At 37.7% G+C, this 22,370-nt stretch overlaps 1 protein-coding gene and 1 non-coding gene across 3 annotated transcripts; both read right to left on the reverse strand.

Moving 5' to 3' along the window:
- Positions 1-765: 765 nt before the first annotated feature.
- LOC148851877 (wall-associated receptor kinase 5-like) lies at positions 766-9,958 on the reverse strand. Of its 2 annotated transcripts, XR_016099036.1 has the most exons (4): positions 8,871-9,958; positions 8,607-8,771; positions 3,958-5,336; positions 766-1,106 (listed from the first exon to the last, which is right to left on the reverse strand). XR_016099036.1 is itself a non-coding variant. In XM_088943708.1 (3 exons), exons 1-3 carry the CDS (start codon positions 9,784-9,786, stop codon positions 4,144-4,146), a joined length of 2,274 nt encoding a protein of 757 aa, XP_088799834.1. In that variant the 5' UTR covers positions 9,787-9,958; the 3' UTR covers positions 3,879-4,143. The 2 variants fall into 2 exon arrangements, 1 of the variants encoding a protein (XP_088799834.1); XM_088943708.1 differs by lacking the exon at positions 766-1,106 and having other exon boundaries at positions 3,879-5,336.
- Positions 9,959-19,414: 9,456 nt separating this feature from the next.
- Positions 19,415-19,521, reverse strand: LOC148851878 (small nucleolar RNA R71). Its single transcript, XR_016100077.1, has one exon. It is a non-coding gene; the product is annotated as a small nucleolar RNA R71 (small nucleolar RNA).
- Positions 19,522-22,370: the final 2,849 nt, after the last annotated feature.

The following is a 22,370-nucleotide window of genomic DNA, read 5'->3' on the forward strand; positions in this document are numbered from 1 at the left end:
TTCTTTTTTATTCAATAAAAAACTGTTTTATTTAGATGAAAAGACCTCAAAACTTAAAGAACAATGAAAGGTCACACTATTAGTTGAAAAAAGAGAAGAATAATAAAGAAAAATTATTATATATATATATATATTAAATAAAATATATTTTTATTATATAATACATTATCAAGTTGGGTTTGAACTCGCTTTTTTGAAAAAGTCGGATCCTAGCATGAAAAAAGGTCAGATCCAATGTTTTAGACCTGAGCCCGAGCCTATGGACTTGAAATCTTGCCCAAGCCTGACTTAGATCAGGCCAGCATATGAATACGCCGAATCACGAATCAAATCTGGCCCTTTTTTTCTTTTTTCATATTTTATGGAGGAGCTCTGCTATATTGCAAATGTTTTATGTAGGCTCACTAGTTTCGATCAAAATAAGAGAGATTTGGGCCAATACAAACAAATGGGTTCATTGCTTAAAATCAAATACAAACAACATAGGGATCAACAAAAGGAAATACATTCTTCACTGAAAAGAAAGAAATTAAAGAGAACATAAAACATATATAATAATTTATGTAAGGCAACGACTCCCATCTCCTACGCTTCTCCATGTGCTCTTCTCTCCTACACTTCAATTCAGTGGTGGCAGAAGTTCCCATCACATGAGTGGGTGTTTATACATGTGTAAAGGAAATGGAAGTGTAAGGAGAAAGTTGAGGGAAAAAAGTATAGGCAATCCAAACACCTTGGCAATTATCTCCCACCATTCAAGATGATATAAATTGAATCTTCAAGCTGTCATTCCCCATGGTCTGGCTTTCATTCTGAGAGCTTGAAGAAGACTCAAACCAACAAGTGCTCTATTTCCTCAAGGTTATGTTCAATCCCTGGGTGATTGCCAACTCGTAAGTAGTCTAACACCACAGCAACTTCTCTCATTGTTCAAACCATGAAGTTGTTTATGATTTGCTCCATGCATCACTTGATTTTCTAGGATATCAAAGAAACAATTCTTTTTCATTGAGGAGAATGCACAGTTAGATTTTTCTCTTCTTCAGGCCTATCAAAAAGAGTGGATCTTCCTTCCTGTTGATAGCTCCACAAGAACTGCACCAAAACTATAAACATCACTCTTATTAGTTAACTGGCCTGTTTGCAGATATTCTGGATCTAAGTACCCTAAAGTTCGTTGTACAAGAGTAGATAGTTAGTTGCATTTGATCCAAAGGGACCAATTTTGAAGTAGTAAAATTTGATACTTTTGCATTATAATTATCATCTAAGAGTATGTTGATAGACTTGACATCTCCATGAATGATTGGCAGGTCAGCTATTCTTAATCGATCCTCCCATGAAAATACGGATCTTGGCCTTAAAAGTTGACCCCCATTTTCTTAAAAGAATTTCTGTTTGAGCTTACTTAATTTTCTTTTTTGTAAAATCAAGTAGCTCCATGTACTACCAATGAAAGGGAAAAACAGCCTAGATCCTACACCTGCACATGAATAAAGCAGTTAACAAATGAGTAAAAGTATAAAATTATATGTTTATAGGAATTAGATTGACTAATCATGCCAAGCTTGGAGGTATTCTACATGATAATCCAAACCATCAAAAGGGTTCTATTGATTGGCCATGGGTTTTAACCAATGTGTTAGTGTTATTAGAGAATAAAAACTTAATTAGTGACCTCACTTAATAGTTTAAGCTTTTAGGTTGAATGGCTCCTTGAGATAGTATATCAAAAGTTGTGTTAGAAGATAAAAACCCACACCTAATTAACAGGTTGTTTGGTGAGGTCCTGGAATGGGTTTTTATTATCTAACATTTAGAAAATTGATTCTAGAAAGGAAATTGCTTTTCCCTCTACATGGCAAGTAGCAGTTAGATTATTTGGACTAAATAGGCAACTTAATTGTGACACTAAAAATCAAATGACAAAAATATAAAATAGACAACAGAGTCCTATTGTAATGCAAAAATAAATGTTTGCGACAAGTTGAATCTTAATATCAATGAACCACATATCCACATATATTGAAGATGTCCATGGTTATTTAACTTTTCATTGGTTCATGTATCATAAGGTGTACTTATTCATCTTTTTAAATTGTTTAACAACATTAAAGATGTCAATTATGACATTTCACTTTCTCATCCGGTTCAGTTTTTTGTTTTAAGGTTAAATTTATGTACTACAACATTTTCCTAATAAATTAAATATAGAAAATTTACAAAATGGGCACAAATATAATATTATATGTTTATCATATTAAAAAAAATAATGTATATTATTGTTTTTAATAACGAAAAAGGACAAAATAAAGAAAAATAGAAAAAGAGAATTAATGTTGGGTCAAATGGTCAGCCATAAAAGGCCCCTAGGTCATTGACCAAGTCAATGTTTTTCTTATTGGTAAATGGTTTGGGGTCAAACAAACCGAGAAACCATCCAACTAGTGATGGGTGGACCAATTCAACCAAACAATTCAACTTCGGTTTGAAAACACTGTTTTCAACCTGTAGTCCACACTTGTGAGCTTATTTCAACCTTAGATTGGAGTTCTATAAACATGAGAGAGAGAGAGAGGTATTGACTCATCATTTATCTTTCTCTCCTTCACCTTTTTCTAAATGAACTCCTTTATTTATCTCTCTTCATTAATCATACATTCATACCATTAACATTCAATCGTCCAATAATTCATGCCACTAATTTTCTTTCCTCTCAAATACTCCATTAAATTTCCTAAAATCCATTAATGTTATTGCAATTATATCTATTCCATTTCAATTTAATTTTGATTTATATCCATTAGAGTTGCATTAAATATAATAGGTAATAAAAATTAAATTCAATCAAAATACAATCGAAAATATAATTGATTTAAATTAACTTAATATGATTATTATTTATTTCATATTAAAAATTAAGTTTTATTTAATTGTAACTTATAACCCATTTGATAATTCAATGGTAGATTATTATAGGATAAATAATCAACTTCCATTTAAAAGAATTATTTTTTAGTTAATTAATCAAGTAAATTGCATTTTAAAGTAAATATTTATTTACTTCATCATCAATAAAATTATTAATATCTGAAATGTGAAATTAATTTAATTATAATTATTAACAAATTCATTTTTTTGAGAAATTATATGATTATTAACAAAATGTCATTATAAATGATAAAAGTATTAATAAAAATCATCCCATTTTAAATTTATTCAATAAGAAAATTTAATAATAATTACATGGGTATTTTAGACATTTTCATACCTCTTGTTAGAGGATTTTACAAAGGGGGTTGACTTATAACTATGTCAAGAAGTTTAAGGGAGGTGATTGCAATTACCAAACTTCAGGGGAGGTGATTGCAATTACCCAACTTCAGGGGAGGTTTAAGCAACGGTCAAAAACATCAAGGGAGGTTTCAACAATTACCATGGTTTGTTTTCCAATTATTGAACAAAAAGAGGGATTTTTGTGTATTTTCCCTAACCAACATTAAATGGGAATGTTAAATAACACTTTGCCGTTGACTTGTTTTACAATATATTAATGACATAAAAACACAATATATCAAATCAGCAAATGCATTGGATTATCAAATTTGTAAAGGCCCAACACAATATAGTTGGACATACAAAATGATCATTAGTGACAAAAACTAAACAAGAACTGAAATGAAGAACAATATAAAAAGATAACAATTAGGAAAAATACAACACTAACACTGACACTGACACTGACATTGAACTGAAAAGAACAACGAAGATAACAATAAAGCAAAACATAACACTAACACACTACACTTCTCTTGCGCTTAATTTATTTCCTAACACTAACACTAACATTAACACTAAAACAAACACTGGCACCGAACTGAAAAGAAGAACAACAACATGAGAAGATAACAATAAGAAAAAAACACAACACTAACACTACACTTCTCCTGCACTCACCTTTTTCATACACTATTCTTCTATGCTTCCATTTACTGGGTTGCAGATGTGTCATCAAATGTGTGTTTCACATGAATGAATATTCACACATGTGTAAGGAGACACCTATATATATCAGATTGAATGGAAGTTTAAGAGAAAATTGAGGAAAATGGTGGTGCAATAGATCCAAACTACTATAGCAAATTATCTCCCACCATCTAGGGGTAATATAACTTGATTCTTTGAGCTGTCGGTTCCCATGGTAGAGCTTTCAATTTGAGAGTCCAAAGAAGATTCAACCAACAACTGCACAGATTCTTCATCATAGTTCTCTTTCACCCATGAGTGCTTACCAACTCCACGTCCTCGTAAGTAGTCTAACTCCACAGCAACTTCTCTCATTGTTGGTCTCTCTTCCCCGCTCAATCGTAGGCATTGTTCTGCAATCTCCGCAACTCCTTGAAGCTGCGTACGATTTTCTCCATGCATCACTTCATCATCTAGGATATCAAAGAGACGGTTCTGTTTCATTGATGAAACAAAATACTTTGCCATATTTTTCCGTTCTTCAAGCCTGCCATCAGAATAAATCTTCTTTCCTGTTAATAGCTCCACAAGGACTGCACCAAAGCTATAAACATCACTCTTGTCAGTTAACTGCCTTGTTTGCATATATTCTGGATCTATGTAACCAAAAGTTCCTTGTACAAGCGTAGATAACTGCATTTGATTCAGGGGAACGAATCTTGAAGCACCAAAATCTGATACTTTTGCAGTGAATTTATCATCTAAGAGTATGTTCGTAGACTTGACATCTCCATGAATGATTGGCGGATCACCTACTGAATGCAGATATGCAAGTGCTCCTGCAGTTTCTGCTGCTATTCTTAATCGATGCTCCCATGAAAACACAAACTTTTGTCTCCCATCTCCATGGATTCGATGAAACAAGGTCCCCCTTGTAATAAACTCATAAACTAAAATTGGAACTGGGGTTTCTAAACAACAACCTAATAGCTTCACCACATTTTCGTGATTGAGACGAGCAAGAATGACAATCTCATTTATGAATTCTTTAATTTGGATCTTGTTTGTTTCTTTTGACATTTTAATGGCAATATCTCTCTCGTCTGGTAACGTCCCTTTGTAAACCGTGCCATAAGCTCCTTTACCAACGATTTGGCTCTCATTGTAATTGTTAGTTGCTTTTCTAAGTTCCTCTGAAGTAAATATCTTTAACTTTCTCTCACTATCGTCGCCATGCAAAGCAAGTAATTGTTTTAAAAATACACCTCCATTTTCTTGGAAGAATTTCTGTTTGAGTTTACGTTTTTGAAAAACCCAGCATCTCCATCCAACACCAATGATAAGGAACAACAACACGCAGGATCCTCCAGCTGCATATAAACAAACCAATTTACAGATAAGTAAAAATTATAATATTATTTAATTATGTATAGGAATTAGGCATATATACTGATCAGGTCAAGCGTGGAGCTTTTTTAAATGACAATCTAGACCAACAAAGAGGGGCCTATTGATTATCCATGCGTAGGGCTGTCAATGGACTGCATATTGATCCAATCCAATTTGGTCCGCTATGAATCCATTACAAATGGATCAGGTCTAATCCAATATGATGATTACTTTGGGTCATTCTGGACTGGCCCAATTCAATGTTTGGACTGCTGAATCTGTTTAAACTAGGTGTATTTTAGATTGGGTCTAACCCAAATTTGGTCCTTTGACACCTGTACTCCAGTTATGTATATTCAGTCAGTGGACCAGATATTGCTTGTTCAGTCTGACCAAATTCAATATAAATCCATTACAAATGGACCAGATCCAATCCAATAAACACTTTGGACCATTAAGTCAGGACTGGTCCAATTCAATATGTCTTATTGGGCTGTCATTTAAATTGATTTTGATTCGAACTGGGTCGAAACCAAACCTGGTCCCATTGGCACCCCTAACCATGCGTTTCAATTAAAAAACAAACTATTTCAAAATAGAAACATTTTTCCTCCAAAGTGGTGAATCAATAAGTCAAATTATTTTTCCAACAGATAAAATAGTCGAACCTATGACATCCCAATCAAATAATAAAAATATAAACATGGATTAAAATACGTTAATGTGTAGAAAATAGATTAACATCTTTAAAAATATACTAGTGGGGGGTGTGCAATGCATGGGATGGGACACTCCTCTTTGTCCTTTGCCCCAGCAAGTCAAGACACTCTCCTCCATCCCTGCTCCGACCCCAGTGGTGGGGCAGGTTTGGGGTGAGGCACTCATTCCCCATTGGGGATGGGAAATCGCCAAATTTTCTTCATCCTGAAACAACCATCCAAAATATCTAATTTATGGATATTTTATAAAGGATTATGAGTATTTGAGGGTAGGGGTAGAATCGAGCCAAACTGAACTGAATAACTAGCTATTCGATCTCGGCTTGCCAAGACGGTATGAGGCTTGAGCTCAGTTAGATTACACCAAAATTTGGGACAGATTCAAAGAAAAATTGGGGTCTGCGAGATTAAAGGCCCAGGTTAGGTTGCACGTTAAGAAAGTCATATACTGTAAAAAGAGTCTTGGGTGTTGGACAAAGAGGAATTTACTTAGGGCTGGCTCAGGTGGGCCTGAAGACTTTGCGTTGGAGAGACCGTTTCTTATTTTGTGCCGAAGCAATTTACAAAGCACAAGCCGAAATAGGCGAAATCAAAGGACATTACTTGAATGCTACTGCAGGTACATGTGAAGAAATGATCAAAAGGGCTGTATTTGCCAGAGAATTGGGAATTTCTATCATAATGCACGGCTCTTCTAGGGGTTTGAGGGTGGGAGAGAAGGGGGGCTCTTCGTATCCTGATATGAGGGTGGTTGGACCTCTGGTAGACCCTACTACAACAAGTTTAGTAGATAAGAGTAGAGAAAGAATATTTAGGTAACTAAACTCACTAGGTCCTTTTTGATTGGCCAATTACCCAGTTTTTTTACCCACATTCACAATTCAAGATGGCGATGTGTGGCTACAATTCATAGTGGATAGAGTGTGGGTAGCAACTAGAAAGTAGTGGGAAGAAAATCTGATTGTTCTTGGAAGCAGAAAAAGAAGGTGAATCTCAACCGTTTGGAAAAGTTCTTGGTTAAGACTTTAGAGTGGGGGAAGAGCAACCGGAGTGCAATAGCGAGCTGGAAGTGGAAGAAGATGTGAATGCGTACAAGATTGGAAGAGTGCCAGCAGGCTACAGTTAGATAAGTCTCTTGGACGTTTATGTAGATGTTTTAATTAAGAAAATGAAATCAGGGTGCTAAGAGTGCAAGAGGAAGGGGTAGAGGTCCCAAGGTCTTGTAGTTGTTATTGCGGTTTGGGATGTCGCTAGTTTGGCTTGTATTGGTCCTGGGAGCTTGTTTTTGTTTAATTAGTTGTTTGCTTCTTTTTTGACATTTTTTGGTGTGTAGGGGTTTGGTAGGTGAAGTGGTGCTCTCTATACCTAGCGTAGTGTTATTGGAGTTCAGATCTGCTGACCACAACACATTGTTGATCAAGCTCATCCAGCTGCGCATAACAACTGGTGTTCTATATGCGTGGCTGGATGAGCATGGCCAGCAATGTGTTATGGTCAATAGATCCAAATTCCCTTGCTTGTGCTATCCTTTTCCCCTTCCTTGTTATCTTTCTTTAAATAAAATTTTTATTTTACCAATAAGGGTGATTCATTGGTATGTTAGTTGATTCGTTTCAGTAGTGATATGGAATTAATCGATTCTCGCAACAACTGATTTAGGGAAAAGGGAGGGCTATTAATGGTGCATGGAGAACTAAATATAAAAAAAGAAAACAAAATCACAGAAATATGTTTACCGAGGTGGGTGTGAAGGCCATTATGTGAGGAGGAAATCCAGATTCATATTGGAGACTTGAAAATCAATTAGCTGGCTGACAAATCAACTGGTCCAACCAGATAATTCAACATTAGATTGAAAATATTGGTTTGAATGTGTAATCCACACTGTCAGCCCATTCCAACCTTGAATGGGAATTGTATTTGATCGACATTAACCACAGAATTTTTATGTTATCTTCAGGGATGATGAGTGGATTTGGATGGGGGATTATTCTCAACTACAAACAAACTTGCCAAATAGAAGTTTCTTGTTGGGTTTAACTAGAACTCAGAGAAAGGCATGTATCTTTGGAAGTTCATTCGGTGAACAAAATCTACTAACTAATTTTAACTAATTTTTTTTTACAGGTTATAAACTGAAAATTTTAATAATCAATTATAATTTATAATCATAAAAAAAGCCCAACTAAAATTTATGCAATACAACTAAAATTTCTGTTCCAAGCCCATCCCGACCGACAACTCAAGCTCAAGCCCAATCCATACATTATATTGGATTGGGCCGGGTCAACTCAGGTGGCCCCATCCAAGTTGAAGCTGTGGGTAGAAATTAAAAAGAAAAAAAGTCAAGTCAACTTGCTCACTTAAGAACAAACATTTTTGGCTTCAACGGGGTTATCCCGTCCCCCATACACATATAACTCCCCAAACTGGTCACAGACTTACAGCGGGATTTTATTAAATAAATTTGATCGGTTAGTTTAATTATAAGATAAATTATAAATGGAACTGGAAAAATATAATTAATATTACCTAAAGCAATCTCAATCACTCGGCTTTGGTTTTTAATGCAAGCAGTACCAGATCCTCCCTTGAAGCCGTCTCCGTGAGTCCCCTTGGGGCACGAACATTTGTAACTTCCCACTGTATTTGTGCACACATGTGTGCAGTTATTGTCTTCCTTGCATTCATCAATGTCTACATGCAAAACCAGCCATGAATGGAAGTTATTAATTCTCAGTAGGGTGAAATGAATTGTGAAAACAACAAATTATTAAGAGAGGTCGCCATCATCACCTTGGCATCCTTGGGGTAGATAAGGGTTCCCCCGGTAACCTTGCTTACAGTGACAATTATAGCCGCCGGTGGGGTTGGAGGAATCGGAGCAATAGGTGTTGTTTCCACATGCGTAGCTCGTCCGATTCTTTATTGCATAGGTGCAGTTGTCGTCGGGGATTACCCAGTCCAGCACCACTGGAGTTACAGGGGCTCCGTCGTACCGGATCGGAAGCCTCTTCTTGGGGAGATCAATGAGGTCGGGTGAGGAGAAATTGAAGTTATTAAACCAATCTTGGTCAGCCAGGAAGGCGTAGCTGCAGGGATTGAAGACCAACGAGTAGGTGTGGTTGTAAAAGCTGGAGAGTCTGACGTTAAAGGTATGAAGATCATTTGGAATGGAAGTCTGGCAGCATCCTATGCCGGAACAGGAGCCATTAATCAGAGTTTCGTTGCTTGTACAAAATGAGATGCAACCGCTCGTAAAAGAATAACCTGAAGGTGATGAACTCGACATGTAGGCCTTGGTGTCGCAACCGATCGCCGTGAATTTGGTTCGGGTGCTCGAGAAGCTGAATTGCTTTGCCAGCTTGATATCTATTTCTTGGAACCCGTCATAGGTTCTACCACTTTGATTGTAACAGTCCATAGCAATCGGGATGTGGACGGTGGTTTGGCCTTCTAACGATATATTCCGGAAGGGTATATTTCCTCTAGGGAAACCAAGAAGCACTGGATGGCCAGATGAAGTGTTACAAACAAAGTGGAAATGTGAGTCTCTGAAACAGTCTGAATCATTATTTCCAACTCCAAAGGGATACGGGATATTCACATCCCCACATTTTTCTTGGCAACCAGGCTTCGCCGAACTCTGAGAAGAAGTTGATGCCGCATTCAGAAGTAGGATTACTGACACGACGACAATCTTCCAACCCATCTCTCTCTCTTTGCAATTGTGCAGACCTGATTTTGTGTATCTGGTTTTAGGTAGATGAAGAACAGCGATTTGCTCGTAGCGGTATATATACACGATATTTTAGAACTCTGGGTAATTACTGAGACACTCCAACTGTTAGTCTGTTACCTTGGGGCCGGGGTGACACTTAATCCCCTAATCAATTTCTTCCACATTTCGCCCTCTATAATTATCAAAGCCCCTAGCCGTGTTAATTGGTGAACATGAAGTGACCTAGTTGTCCTTATATATTATTTTTCTGCTAGCTTTGAAAGCAAAAGCAAAAAGAAAAGGAAGAAATCAATTTATGTCGGTGGTTGGATCAAATTCATTAATTGGATACCAATCTCGCATAATCAATTAAAGTGATGTGCCAACGATCTAACGATCTACACCACGAAAATGGCCTCAAATGATAAATCTCTTAAGAAGGCTTACACCTCCTTGTGTTCGGGAAGCTTATGCCTCTTGCGTTCTGAACTACGCCTCATACCTCTAGGTAGTGGAATGCCTCGCGTCACTCCTCCACATTTTAAAACATTGATATCAATTTCTTGAATCCTTTTAGCAATCCATTCTTTTCTCTCTTCGATTCTTCCAAACTCCTCCTTGTTCCACTCCTTTTAGCAATCCTTTTAGAATCTATATCATTTTCATCTGAATTCCACTTGACCTTCTTCCCACCACTATTGTACTTTTTTTAAAAATTCAGGATGAAGTAGCCACATGTTCTGAAACTAAAACAAACAAGGTCCTTCTCCTAATTTCTCTTGATTCGAAGTTGGTCTAGGAAGTGCCCTTACTACCATTCCCCTCCAAGCAGTCTCCTAATCTACAGAGAATAGGAATCTGTCTAGTTTACAACATAGGGGTTTTTCTTGAAAGTTGGACCAAGTGAAATTAGCTTGTAGCATGGGGAGCTCTCTTAGCTCAAAGGACTCCACAAGTAGGTTGAATTTCTTCATGCTAGAGGTGATCCTATGGCTAAGATTAGTTGTTTCACTCACAAATCTAATGACATTAAAATCGCCCCCCAAACACCAAGGACCACTCCAAAGACCCTTTATGGCTGCTAGTTCTTCCCAAAACTCTTCCCTTTCCCTATATGAATTTGGACCATAGACATTAGTTAAATCCTATTATAACCCACCCTCTTTCCTCCTAAACTTCACTGTGACCGTAAAGTTGTCAATCAATTCTTCAGTGCACTCTATCTTCTCATTCTTCCAAATTGTTAGGATGCCTCCTAAGGCTCCCCACAACTGTGCAAAAGCCTAGCTTAAGCCTCTGGCTAATAGCACACTTCTTACCCATCTTCTATCCACCTCTTCCAACTTTGTTTCTTGTATTAGTACAACATTTGACTTCTCTTTCCTAAAAACTTCCTTAACCACTCTTCTTTTTCTTTGACTCCCCAACCCCCTAACATTCTAATTGATTATCTTCATGGGAAAAATCAAATGCTGAGACCCTGAGGTTTTTCTTAACCTAAACCATTTTCCTTTCTTTGCTCAAAAAAAAAAAAACATTTTCCTTTCCTAATCTCCCATAATCTGATTTTCCTTCCTAAAAACTATTCCCCTTATCTCTAAACTCAGTTCTACCAATCAAACCTGAGACCCTCCAGCAATTTTCACCATTGCCAACACTCTTCTGCCACTGCTAACCAGTGTTCATCTCATATAGTCTTGCAGTTCAAGCCATAGAGATTGACAGAGTTACCAGCGTTCATTCTCCATCCCTTTCTTCAACATTTTCAAGGGCTGTAAATGGTGAATGCATCTTTGAATGATCATGAGTTTTAATTTCTAGGGATGCAAATGCTAAAATGCATCTTCAACTGCTGTCTATTATTGAGTTGCTAGTTGAGGTTGTTGCTAGGCTGCCCTAAACTATTGCCGCTTGTCTGCTATTTGCAAAACTCATTAAGGCAAAATAGGTAAGTCTGCTTTTCCTTTTTCACTTGATGACTTGGAAGATTTTTGAAGGATTAACAGGGTAGCTGAAATTGTTTTTTCTTGCTCTTTAATTTGAATTGAATCAAATTCGAACTGGATATCCATTAACCTTATTGAATCAAATTTGAATAGGGCAACTAGAGTATTTAACAGATTCAAATACAATGAATTTCTTGTCGAATCAAAATTGGATATACCCCTATCCAATTTCGACCTGATCACTTTGCATCCCTATTGGCTGAGCCCCTGGACCTGGATCCCCCCACTGGCCCACTCCCTATGCATTCCTTCCTGCTCCTTCCTTGGCAAGGGATTCAGCAAGGTCATAGTCCATCTGACTGAGACCTTTGACCTGGTCACAAATCACTTTGCTTCTCATATGCAGTTTAGAAGTGCCCATGGACAATCAACTCTTTGACATTATCCGGCTAATGACCACTCTGAAATAACTTTAGAGCAGCATTATTTTATCAACAACAAAAAAAAATCAATTTATTAATAATAGAAAACAGGAATTATAGATCTAACAGTAGCATTTTCCCACTCATCTCTGCACATTCCACCTACGCCAGATGACACTGGATTTCCAAAAGATATGGCATTCCTACATTCTTTTAGGCAGATTTTGGGGCATGAAATAGTTATAACCATCTTCATAGAGTCAGCACCTAGTAGTCCTGTCCGTGTTATCTATTTGCAATGCCAGACTCAACCTTACCTTTTTTTATAAATAAAACAGATAACCCTTTTCAACATTTCTTGCTTCCTTCTCTCCTCTTCCTTTCTTAATTGACACCTATACTTGGTATGCAATTTTTCATAAAGAAATTCAAGAGATTTTAACAGATTCAAAGTGATTCTAAGACTAAAATAATAGGATCTTAATAAGAAAATAAAATACACAAGAAAGAAATATTGTCCCAGATTAAAATCTCTTAAAGACAATGAGTCTCTGCAAGGGAGTTTGCTAATATTGGAATCCATCTGAAATGAGATGTTCATTCTAGAAGACAACATTCTAGATTCCCCGGTAAAGTAATGGAGAGTAATGTTAGATTCTCTTGATATTCTCAGGAGTCAGGACCAATAAAAGTCCAGAAGAGCTAGTACAGAGAGGTGTGGGTAAGATGATGTCTTGGGTGTCTGTTACTCAGGACTTTAAGCACCTGCATTTGCCTCATCTTTTTAATTCTCAGTTTTGGTGGAGTCTATAACTTGATTTGCTTCTAGACCTTTCTTTTGGTCTGGGAGTTTCTGTAATTTCTCTTTCTTGAATAAAATTACTTTACCTTTTTCCAAGAAAAAATTATTCTCATGAACAATAGGTGACAGGGATTGGGGACTCACTTTTCTCACTTGAAGTGGAACGTGTAACCCTAATGCAAGATTTGAAAGTGGGCTTTGCCTCAGGGATGAAGAGAACTCAGATTCAAGAAGAATCTAAATGGCGATTTACTAGATGCATGAGTGGAAACTACTTTTTTGGCTCCTTTTTAAGACCTTGCACAACTTTATTAGTGTTAATCCCTTTCCCGTCAGAGCTCTTTGGTTTGGTCCCGTCACACCTAAGGTGAAGTTTCTCTGTTGGGGGCTAATAATTTGATTGTTAATACCAGTGAAAGGTTCCAAATTAAAAAAAAAAAAACCAAAAGATTGTTGTCTCTCCCCTCATGTCTGATCCAAGACTGATCAAAGAAGGATACATTGCGATCACTAAACAGAATGGGCACACACACATACAATTGATCGATGCGATGAATTAGTTAAATGTCCATAATATCTCATTAGGACAAAGGTGGTTGGTTTCCAAAAACAGCAAGACCCGGGATGCTTGCATTCATACCAAAAACAACACTTTCACCTTCTGACTCAGAGACACATTCCACTGCCACTAGCAGCTTGAAGCCTCGCATCAAATTAAGTAGAAGTATTAAATTGCTCCATTGCTGAAAACTATTAAATTGGTCTACCTTCTCCGCCCCTGTAGACCATCGCTTCAGGAAACAATAACTTCTAAAACCATTCACCCGAAATGGGCTTTCCTTCAAAATCCTCATGGCCTCAAACTTGAAGGGGAAGATGAAAAGAAACCTCCCTCCGGCTAATCGTCGGACTTTAGGGTTGGGCTGCCCTACCCAACAACTTTGAGTAGTCCACCTCCCTCCACTTCTACAACCAAGCTACAATCTATAAATTCACATGTATTGCAATAATCCATAACTTCACATCAACTCTATTGGTTCAGTTGTAGCTGGTTCTAGCCAAGACTTGAGATCTGTTCTTGCCTTCGCCTGATTGGGATCGTGAACATATATAGTAACAAGTGTTTGAAGTTGATCCAAGGGATCATGAAATTCAAGATAGCTTGTGATGACCAAAATTTGTGCAAGGTATCATTAATAGGGGTGTGATCAAATCTAGCTAGCTTTAATCAAGTTTGATGGTAATTGAGTTTGAATCTTATGATGTGCTAGATTAGTTTTTGAACCCGAAGTCAACCAAGAAAACAATAGGCTCAAGATCTTGTAAGCCTGGCTATATATGATACATTATGCACAATTCAATTCTGAAAAGCTATTTTTTTTTTCTTTCCAATATAGGTTGGAATAATTTATGTGGCACTTTTTACCCTCTTGTCTCTCTCTTTTAGGGAAAAAAGATATTTGTCCCATTACACACGATGAGATGATAACCAATACAACTGTTATGTGAGACCAACATGTATAACCTCTTAACAATAGGTGTTCAAAAATCGATTGGAAGGTCAAATATACTTATATCCAAATTTTATTTATAAGATTTGAAAAGATTAATCTTGTCCATTGGATTTAGAATATTAATGGTGCAAATGCATTGGATTATCAAATTAGTAAATGAAACGAATTTATTAAAGTAATATTATATATATATATATATATATACTTATATCCAAATTTTATTTATAAGATTTGAAAAGATTAATCTTGTCCATTGGATTTAGAATATTAATGGTGCAAATGCATTGGATTATCAAATTAGTAAATGAAATGAATTTATTAAAGTAATATTATATATATATATATATATATATATATATATATATATATATATATATATACAAGAAAGTAAAGCTTAGAGAACCCTGGGTGGTTAGCCCAGCTAGTAAGCAAACAATCACGCGAACCTTGTTCTTTGGGGTTAAAGCTCTTATATAGTTGAGCTGCCGTGCATCTCATGAAACGACTCTGAAATCCTAGGCCCGGGTAGTTGGGATCCATTCCGCTTCCGAGGGAGAGTAACGTACCAGTCAATGAAGTTTATGGTTACCTTTCTATCCGGGCGGGAAGAGGATAAGGCCTTCGATTACACGGCGTGATCCCGAGTAGTTCGAAGTCCATTGAGAAGCTTCTAGAGTCGATTACGTGTGCTGAAGTGACTTTTGGTTCCGAGGTGCCTGAACACCCGAGCTCCCGATCTGCTGACAAGGCTCTCCTCGCTGAGTTATCATCCTATTGGTAGGTCACATCCACTTGTCCTTCACTTACTAGGTTGGGCCAAATCACCCCTCATCAATTAACCCTCACTCCCCGTGCCAGAGGTCCTGACCAAGTGCGGGGACTTCATGACAAGCACAGGTGGATTTTGCGTGATGTCTAGATGGTACAAAGGGAGGCTTTTCGGTCGGACTTGTAGGACCGCTTGGCTCAACCAGGAAATGACCAAGATCGCATATCGAGTACGCGCGGACGTCGCGCTGCTTATAAACTCCTCCGACGTCAAAACGCGCGCTCAATCGATTTTAACCTCGGGTAGCGTGTAGCTGATTTTCATGGGAGCCATTGGATCATGTAGATCTTGGCCATTGAACCTCGGTTACATTGGCTATAAATAGGGGCTGAAGGGCCCATTTTTCTTGCCATAAACCGCATGATCGAGTTCCTTGATGTCACGTTCAAATCTCTCAGCTCGGTGTCATCTGTCCTTGTGTCCGAGGTCATCCCGCTTTCTTCACGGTGAGTTTGCCTTCCCTTGCTTTGTTGTCTTTTTCCTTCTTAGTCCAACACGTCTAGTTGTAGCATAGATAAGCTTCTTGATGGGAGCAATGAGTCCGTCGAGACCGAGGTGGGTAACTTGGCCTATGTTGAGGAGTTCGGTTCTGTTGGGGCACATGCTTCGGTTGAAATTCCAGACTTCACTTCGGAAAGGGCGGACGCATCGGGTCAAAACCGCAAGGTGTCTGAACAAGGGACGTCAACCTCGCGTCCTAGCCAAAAGCCAGATCGCTTTGGTCCTTCCACCATGACTACCGAAAGGTTGCAGTCTCTAGCTTCTTACTATTGTTTTTCTACCGACAACATATTCAGCATTCTGAGCCCACATGTCCTCCCGTCATCAACTTAGTTAAGGAAGACCAAGGCAGGGCTTCTTTGCATCACACGCCCAAGGAGACTTCAGGTCCCGAGCTCTAGTCTATGTAGGCGAGGGATGTTGACCCCCGCATGCGGAAGAGCATCATGAATCCAAAGTATGGTCTCCTCAAGAGCAAGGATGTGGTCTTTGCTGAGGAAGTAACACAATGGGCCGAGCTACTGGTGGGTCAGCTCGAGGCGAGAGCAGCTCATCATGTCATGGTGGTACGTATCTAGTACTTAGTTAATTCCTTCAATAGCTACTACACAATGTGGTACTTAATTTTGTTTTCCTTCCTTGATAGGTCAACTCTACTATCCACTCCCTAGTTTGGCAATTTGAGGTGACCCTAAAATGGGCTGTGGAGGCCGAGGAGTCTTCTTGGACCTCGCTATCGGACCTCGCTATCTGCCTGATGAAGTAAGAGTGAAAGCCTCGTAAGATTTCTCTGACCTTGGCTAAGTAGGCTACTATGGTTGCATCGTGAGCTTCGTAATTGCCGTTGACCTAGTTGACCACTAGCTATGAGTCATTGCACACTACGAGGTGCATAACACCCATCTCTATCGCTAAGTTGAGCTCGACAATTAGTGCCTCGTATTTCGCCTTGAATCCGAACTGGAGAGGGTACTCCAGCTTCACCTCGCTCGGACCATACAGTACTAGTCCAACACCACTTTCTCGTAGGTTAGACGAGCTGTCTACATGGATGATCCAGGACTCATTGTCCCAGGTCGGTCCAACCCTGGCTGGGACCGGTGCTGCACTATTTGACGCCTTCGACGTGTTAGTGGGTTTAGTCAGTTCTGGGGCCGGTGTGTTGAATGTACACTCTGCAATGAAATCCACTAAGACTTAGGCTTTGATCGCTGGACGTGGCTCGAATAGGATGTCGTACTCGCTCAGCTTGATAGACCACTTTGTCAATCTCCCTGACATTTCGGGCTTAAGTTGGATATGCCTCAGAGGTGTGTTGGTGAGGACGACAATGGTGTGGGCTTGGAAGAATGGGTGTAACTTCCGAGCTGCTACCACTTGCGCATACGCCAGCTTCTCGATGTCGGGGTACCTAGTTTCTACATCCTACAAAACCTTACTTACATAGTAGACGGGTCGTTGGACCTGATGTGAATAAAAATTATCATATTTTTATCTCTGAATATTCAGTCCTTTTACACTTAATTAACACTTAATTGGACTCATTACTCTGGTATTTTGATTCAGGGCAAGGAAAGAAGTCGCAAGAAGGAAAACAGGGCTAATTAGATGGTTTTTCACAATTTTGGCACCATTCAGTAATCTCGGCCTAACTCTCATATCCGGGCTCCGATTGGGCTGAATCAAAATGCCCCGAAAAGATAGGAGAGAACCTTACAACTTTAATGTTTTGGGTTTTGATAGATTCGGCCTACACTGAGGTTAAAATCGGGCTCGAAGTTGGAACAATTTCGTAGTAAAGCCTAGTTCACAACTGAAACCCATTTCGCAAGAAAGCCTTGTAGCGGCCCAAGTTGTTAAAGAAGCCCAATTCGAATGCAAGAATAAAGAGTCCTATTAGATTTAAATTTCTGATGTAATTCTAGAAAGATAAAGAAGACTGAGATAACTAGATAAGAGATAAGGATAGGATTAGATTAGGACTTTCTATTTTCGAGGGAGAACTCCAAGAACGAGTAGAAAACAACCCCTCCCCCTAAAGCTATATAAATGGGTAGGGGGGGTGGACTAGCACCAGGCATCAATCAATTACTGAAGTTCCCTCTGAAGTAATCAAGAAAACCACCAAGAAAGCTTCAAGAAGGAGATCAACAAGGCAAGAAAGCTTCAAGAAGGAGGTGGCAGCAAGAAGAAGAGAAGATCTCAGCTCCAAGGGCGACACCATGAGTTCTTTCTTTCCTCTTGTTTGTTTTATTTCCTTTATCATGAATTGATTTATTTATAGCTAGGGCTATGGAAATCCTAACCATGACAATGAATATATTTTTATCATGATTTATCCAAGATTATGATTTCCATATAGTCTATGAGTTATTTTGCTTAATGCGATTAGGAGTGGCCATCTCTTAATTGATTGGGTTTATGTGAATGAATCGGGAGAGGAATTCATATAGTGGACTAAATAATTCATGGTGTGAATTGAATGGTATATAGGGATATATACACATGATTCATCTGAATGTATAAGTTTTTCTTTGAACTTAATGCACTTCTATCTTGAGAACTCTAGTCGAGGGATCAAAGGGTTACTTGATAGAAATAGATTTGATATATCTTGGGAAAGAATATTAAATAAAATTGGAAAAACTTCAGCTTATGGGAATGACAAATTATCTTGGTTAATTTCATCCATTAATATTCATTGGAATGGTTAGGCGGACCAATGGTCCTAGCGATTTCAATTAATCGTTGCATATTCAGCTATTGATTACTCTTGCTTTTATTTTCTTTTTCTATTTTTAAAATTTAGTAGTTCTTATTGTTGGATCTGAATTTCAATTGTCCAAATAATTAAGGAAGGCTGTAGTTCCAATACTTATTTTGTTAAATCCTCGTGGGAACAATATTTTTATACTACTTGATAACTAGTGCACTTGCTAGGGTTATAATTATAGATATCAAGTTTTTGGTGCCGTTGCCGGGGATTTAATCCTAAAGTAATATTAGGACTTGTTAACCTTGGTTAATTTGAATTTTTATTTCTGTTTTTTTTTTTTATTTGTTCGAACTCTTCCTGTGTTCAGATTTATTAGTGCATGACACGTACTAGAAGAGAAGGACTAGCAAGATTCGATCCTGAAATAGAGAGAACCCTTCGCTTATTGCAAAGAGCCAACAAAGGTAAAACGAGAGAGGATGTTGAAAGAGGCGAACCAGTAGTAGAAGTTGAGGAAGAAATGGCAGAAGCAAATCGCACCCTTTTGGACTATGCTTGTCCAACAATTGATGGGGCTACTTTCAGCATTTACGAGCCCACAATTCAAGCATCACCACTTGGAATTATCCAAATGATTCAGACGAGTATTCAATTTAGTGGGTTACCAAGTGATGATCCTAATGCACATATTGTTAACTTCTTAGAAATATGTGATACATTTAAACATAATGGAGTTAGCGATGATGCTATTAGGCTTAGACTATTTCCATTTTCATTGCGTGATAGAGCTAAAGATTGGCTTAACTCACTCCCTACAGGAAGCATCACCACTTGGAATGACTTGACCCAAAAATTCTTAGCTAAGTATTTTCCACCCTCTAAAACAGCAAAGTTAATTAATGATATCACTACTTTTGCTCAATTAGAGAAGGAATCTTTGTATGAAGCATGGGAACGATTCAAGCAGATGCTTAGGAAGTGTCCTCACCATGGGATACCAACTTGGCATCAAATCCAAACCTTTTATAATGGTATTACCCCCTCTAATCGTTCTATTATTGATGCAGCTGCAGGTGGCACAATCATGAGGAAAACGCTGGAGGAAGCTTATGATCTAGTGGAGGAAATGGTGTTGAACAACTACCAAACCGAGGCGATCGAAGGGGATGGATCAAATACAATAATCTATTTATGGATACCATTTTTATAAACCATATCTTTGCTTGAATTTGATGGATCACTTGGATATATGGACAAGGTTATTCCATCACTGTACGATACTACTTTAATGGCCTTGATTTTTGGGCTGATGTGGTGCATTACTTGGATAATTTATATTGGTTGAAATCCCTCTCTATCACTAATTGGAAGGTTTTAAAAACCATTTTCAATGGTAGATCCATTAATCATGGGCATCCAATCAATGTACCAAGACTTTTAAGAAATCTATGTCAAATTAAGTGATGTACAAAACATGTCAAAGATCTAGACCATCAAAATGGCCTCCTTAGATAAATCAGTTAATCTCAACTATCCTAAATCATATTACTGATATTTCAATTAATTTAGCCCTTTCAAATGAGATAACAAACCAAGAAACCCTACCGTATTAGGTGGATGGATCAAATTCATCAATGTAATTATGGATACCATTTTGACAAACCATATCTTTAATTAGTTTAATTTGATAGATCACTCGGATATATATGGACGAGATTAATCTATTGCTCTAGGATACCACTTTGAGTTTTTAGCTGATTTGATGCATTGGTTGGACAATTTATATTGGGTATCACTCTGATGGTTTAGAAACCAATATAAATGGCTTACTTCTATTAATCTTGGCCATCCAAGCAATATTATACCGAGACTTCCACCTTAATATTTACAGAATTTTGATATCTTCGATCCTTGTGTTGATTTGGCACATTGTTTGAATGACCCAAATTGGTTTAAATTTTGCTACCCACTTGGATGGTTGATTAATTGGATAAAAATTATCATTTCATAACCCCTTTATAATAGCCATTTCCTTTTTTTTTTTTTTTTTTACAGAAGCAAGCAATTGCCAGGTTATAACAAAATAGCCTTCTTCCTTTGTCATCCTCCATTGAAGCAGGAGCAGTACTCCAATCTAATTCGCCATTGTTCAACAATTTGAGGGGTATTATAGCTTTTTGATAATTTTATAGTAAAAATTGACCAAATCAAAGTCATATCAAATAAGGGTGGTTTTAATAATTCTTAGATAATTAAGGAAATTTAAGCAATTTCGCTTACGATTTTGAATTATCAGAGTATCCCTGCAAGTAAGTCGTGGACCGACCCACCAAAGGCATCGCCATCAAACCATTGACCTGAACTGGAAATGACAGTTTGATTTGATGGTTCGATGGCAATGTCTTAAACCACTAAATTGAATCAAATTAAGCTGGAATTGACAGTTTGATTTTATCTGAAAATAAGAAGATTCTCTAAATAATACAAACCTTAATAAGTGTGAAGTGCAAAACGGTTCATAGTGTAAATACCGATTCAATGCATCATTGCATCCCAGTTCACAATTGCATGCAGTTTTGGAGACGTCGTAAAAAAACCATTAAAATCGATGTAAAATTGCAAATATGTCAGGATTTACATTGATCTTGCGGTGAAAAACAATTTCGGTTTTTCCGAAGTAAAACTTTACGCCCTTGCTTTATCGAGGGAAATATGCGAGGAGTTTACCTCATCTACCACCAGCACGATGCAGTTGACCGTCATGCTCGGGGCTGGCTCTTCTTTCTCAGTTCGCTGTTCGCAGTCGACCTCCGGTAGCGACGATTCTTCGCTGTTCGTATCCACCACCCGTCCCTATTTGCATCCACCACCACCAGTCGACCATCGAGGGAAATAGGTGAAAAACAACTTCGCTGTTCGCAGTTCGCTCCCCTCAGTCCCGCTTTTGTTTCCCACAGCAGCTTAGAGCTTGAAGAAGACTACGCATAACCTAACAACAATTCTTCGTTTCTCAAGCTCAGGGCTTCGACCGTCGTGCACGTGTGTGCTCTCTCTCTCTCTCTCTCATTTTGAGTGGAGGAGGGTGGTTTCGGTTTTCTGGATTTGGAGTCTGGACCGGATCCATTGTACTAGCCATTGACCATCAACTACATAATTATAGCGATTTTGACCCATTTTGTAAAAAAATAAAGATTTATTAAGTGTGGAACCCACCGCTGTTCACATCTTTCTTTAAGAAAAATGATACTTTTGTCTTAGCTGGTCAAAGCCAAATTTATGGGGAATGGTCAATAATTCAACATGAAATATAGAAGAGTATATAAGCAAAATTTAAAGAATAGAAATGTATGAGTCTTTTAATTTTTTAGGTGGTATAGAATAGTGGAGAGTTTTTCAGGAAAAATTGTATATTAGTATCATGTAATTTGGGCTTAAATCTCATTTTAGTCCTCAAACATTAAAATATGCCAATCCAGTACATAAACTTCTAACATGTGCTAATTTATAATACAAAACCATTAACCACTGTTAAGTGGCATGCGAAAGGATGAAAGTTCTCTTTGGGTGTCATCTAATTTTCTTTATCAACCATCCAAATGCCCAAATTTTTTAGAAGCCAATAGAGAAAAGCAATTTGTCAAAAACCGATATATTGCTTTGCTTAATCTTGATTCTTGAGGAAGAAGATGATGAATAGTGTTGAAGAATAGTTTTGACATTTTCAAAAATTTTAAATCACACATATTATCACATTACGAAAATAACTAATGAGCTGTTAAAGGCAGAAACTAAACTGGCACATTTTGAAAATTTAAATATTGGATTAACACGTTTTAAAATTCGAG

Source organism: Nelumbo lutea, chromosome 5, assembly GCF_056320005.1.
Source record: "Nelumbo lutea isolate HS-2025 chromosome 5, American lotus-T2T, whole genome shotgun sequence".
NCBI classification, from domain to species: domain Eukaryota; kingdom Viridiplantae; phylum Streptophyta; class Magnoliopsida; order Proteales; family Nelumbonaceae; genus Nelumbo; species Nelumbo lutea.

Bases quoted from the DNA above. Each gene is read 5' to 3' on its own strand.
- LOC148851877 (XM_088943708.1), bottom strand. From the start codon at position 9,786: ATGGGTTGGAAGATTGTCGTCGTGTCAGTAATCCTACTTCTGAATGCG. The intron at 8,772-8,870 runs GTGATGATGGCG...TTTTGCATGTAG, and splicing joins TCTACCCCAAGGATGCCAAG to ACATTGATGAATGCAAGGAA. The intron at 5,337-8,606 runs GTAATATTAATT...GTTTATATGCAG, and splicing joins AGTGATTGAGATTGCTTTAG to CTGGAGGATCCTGCGTGTTG.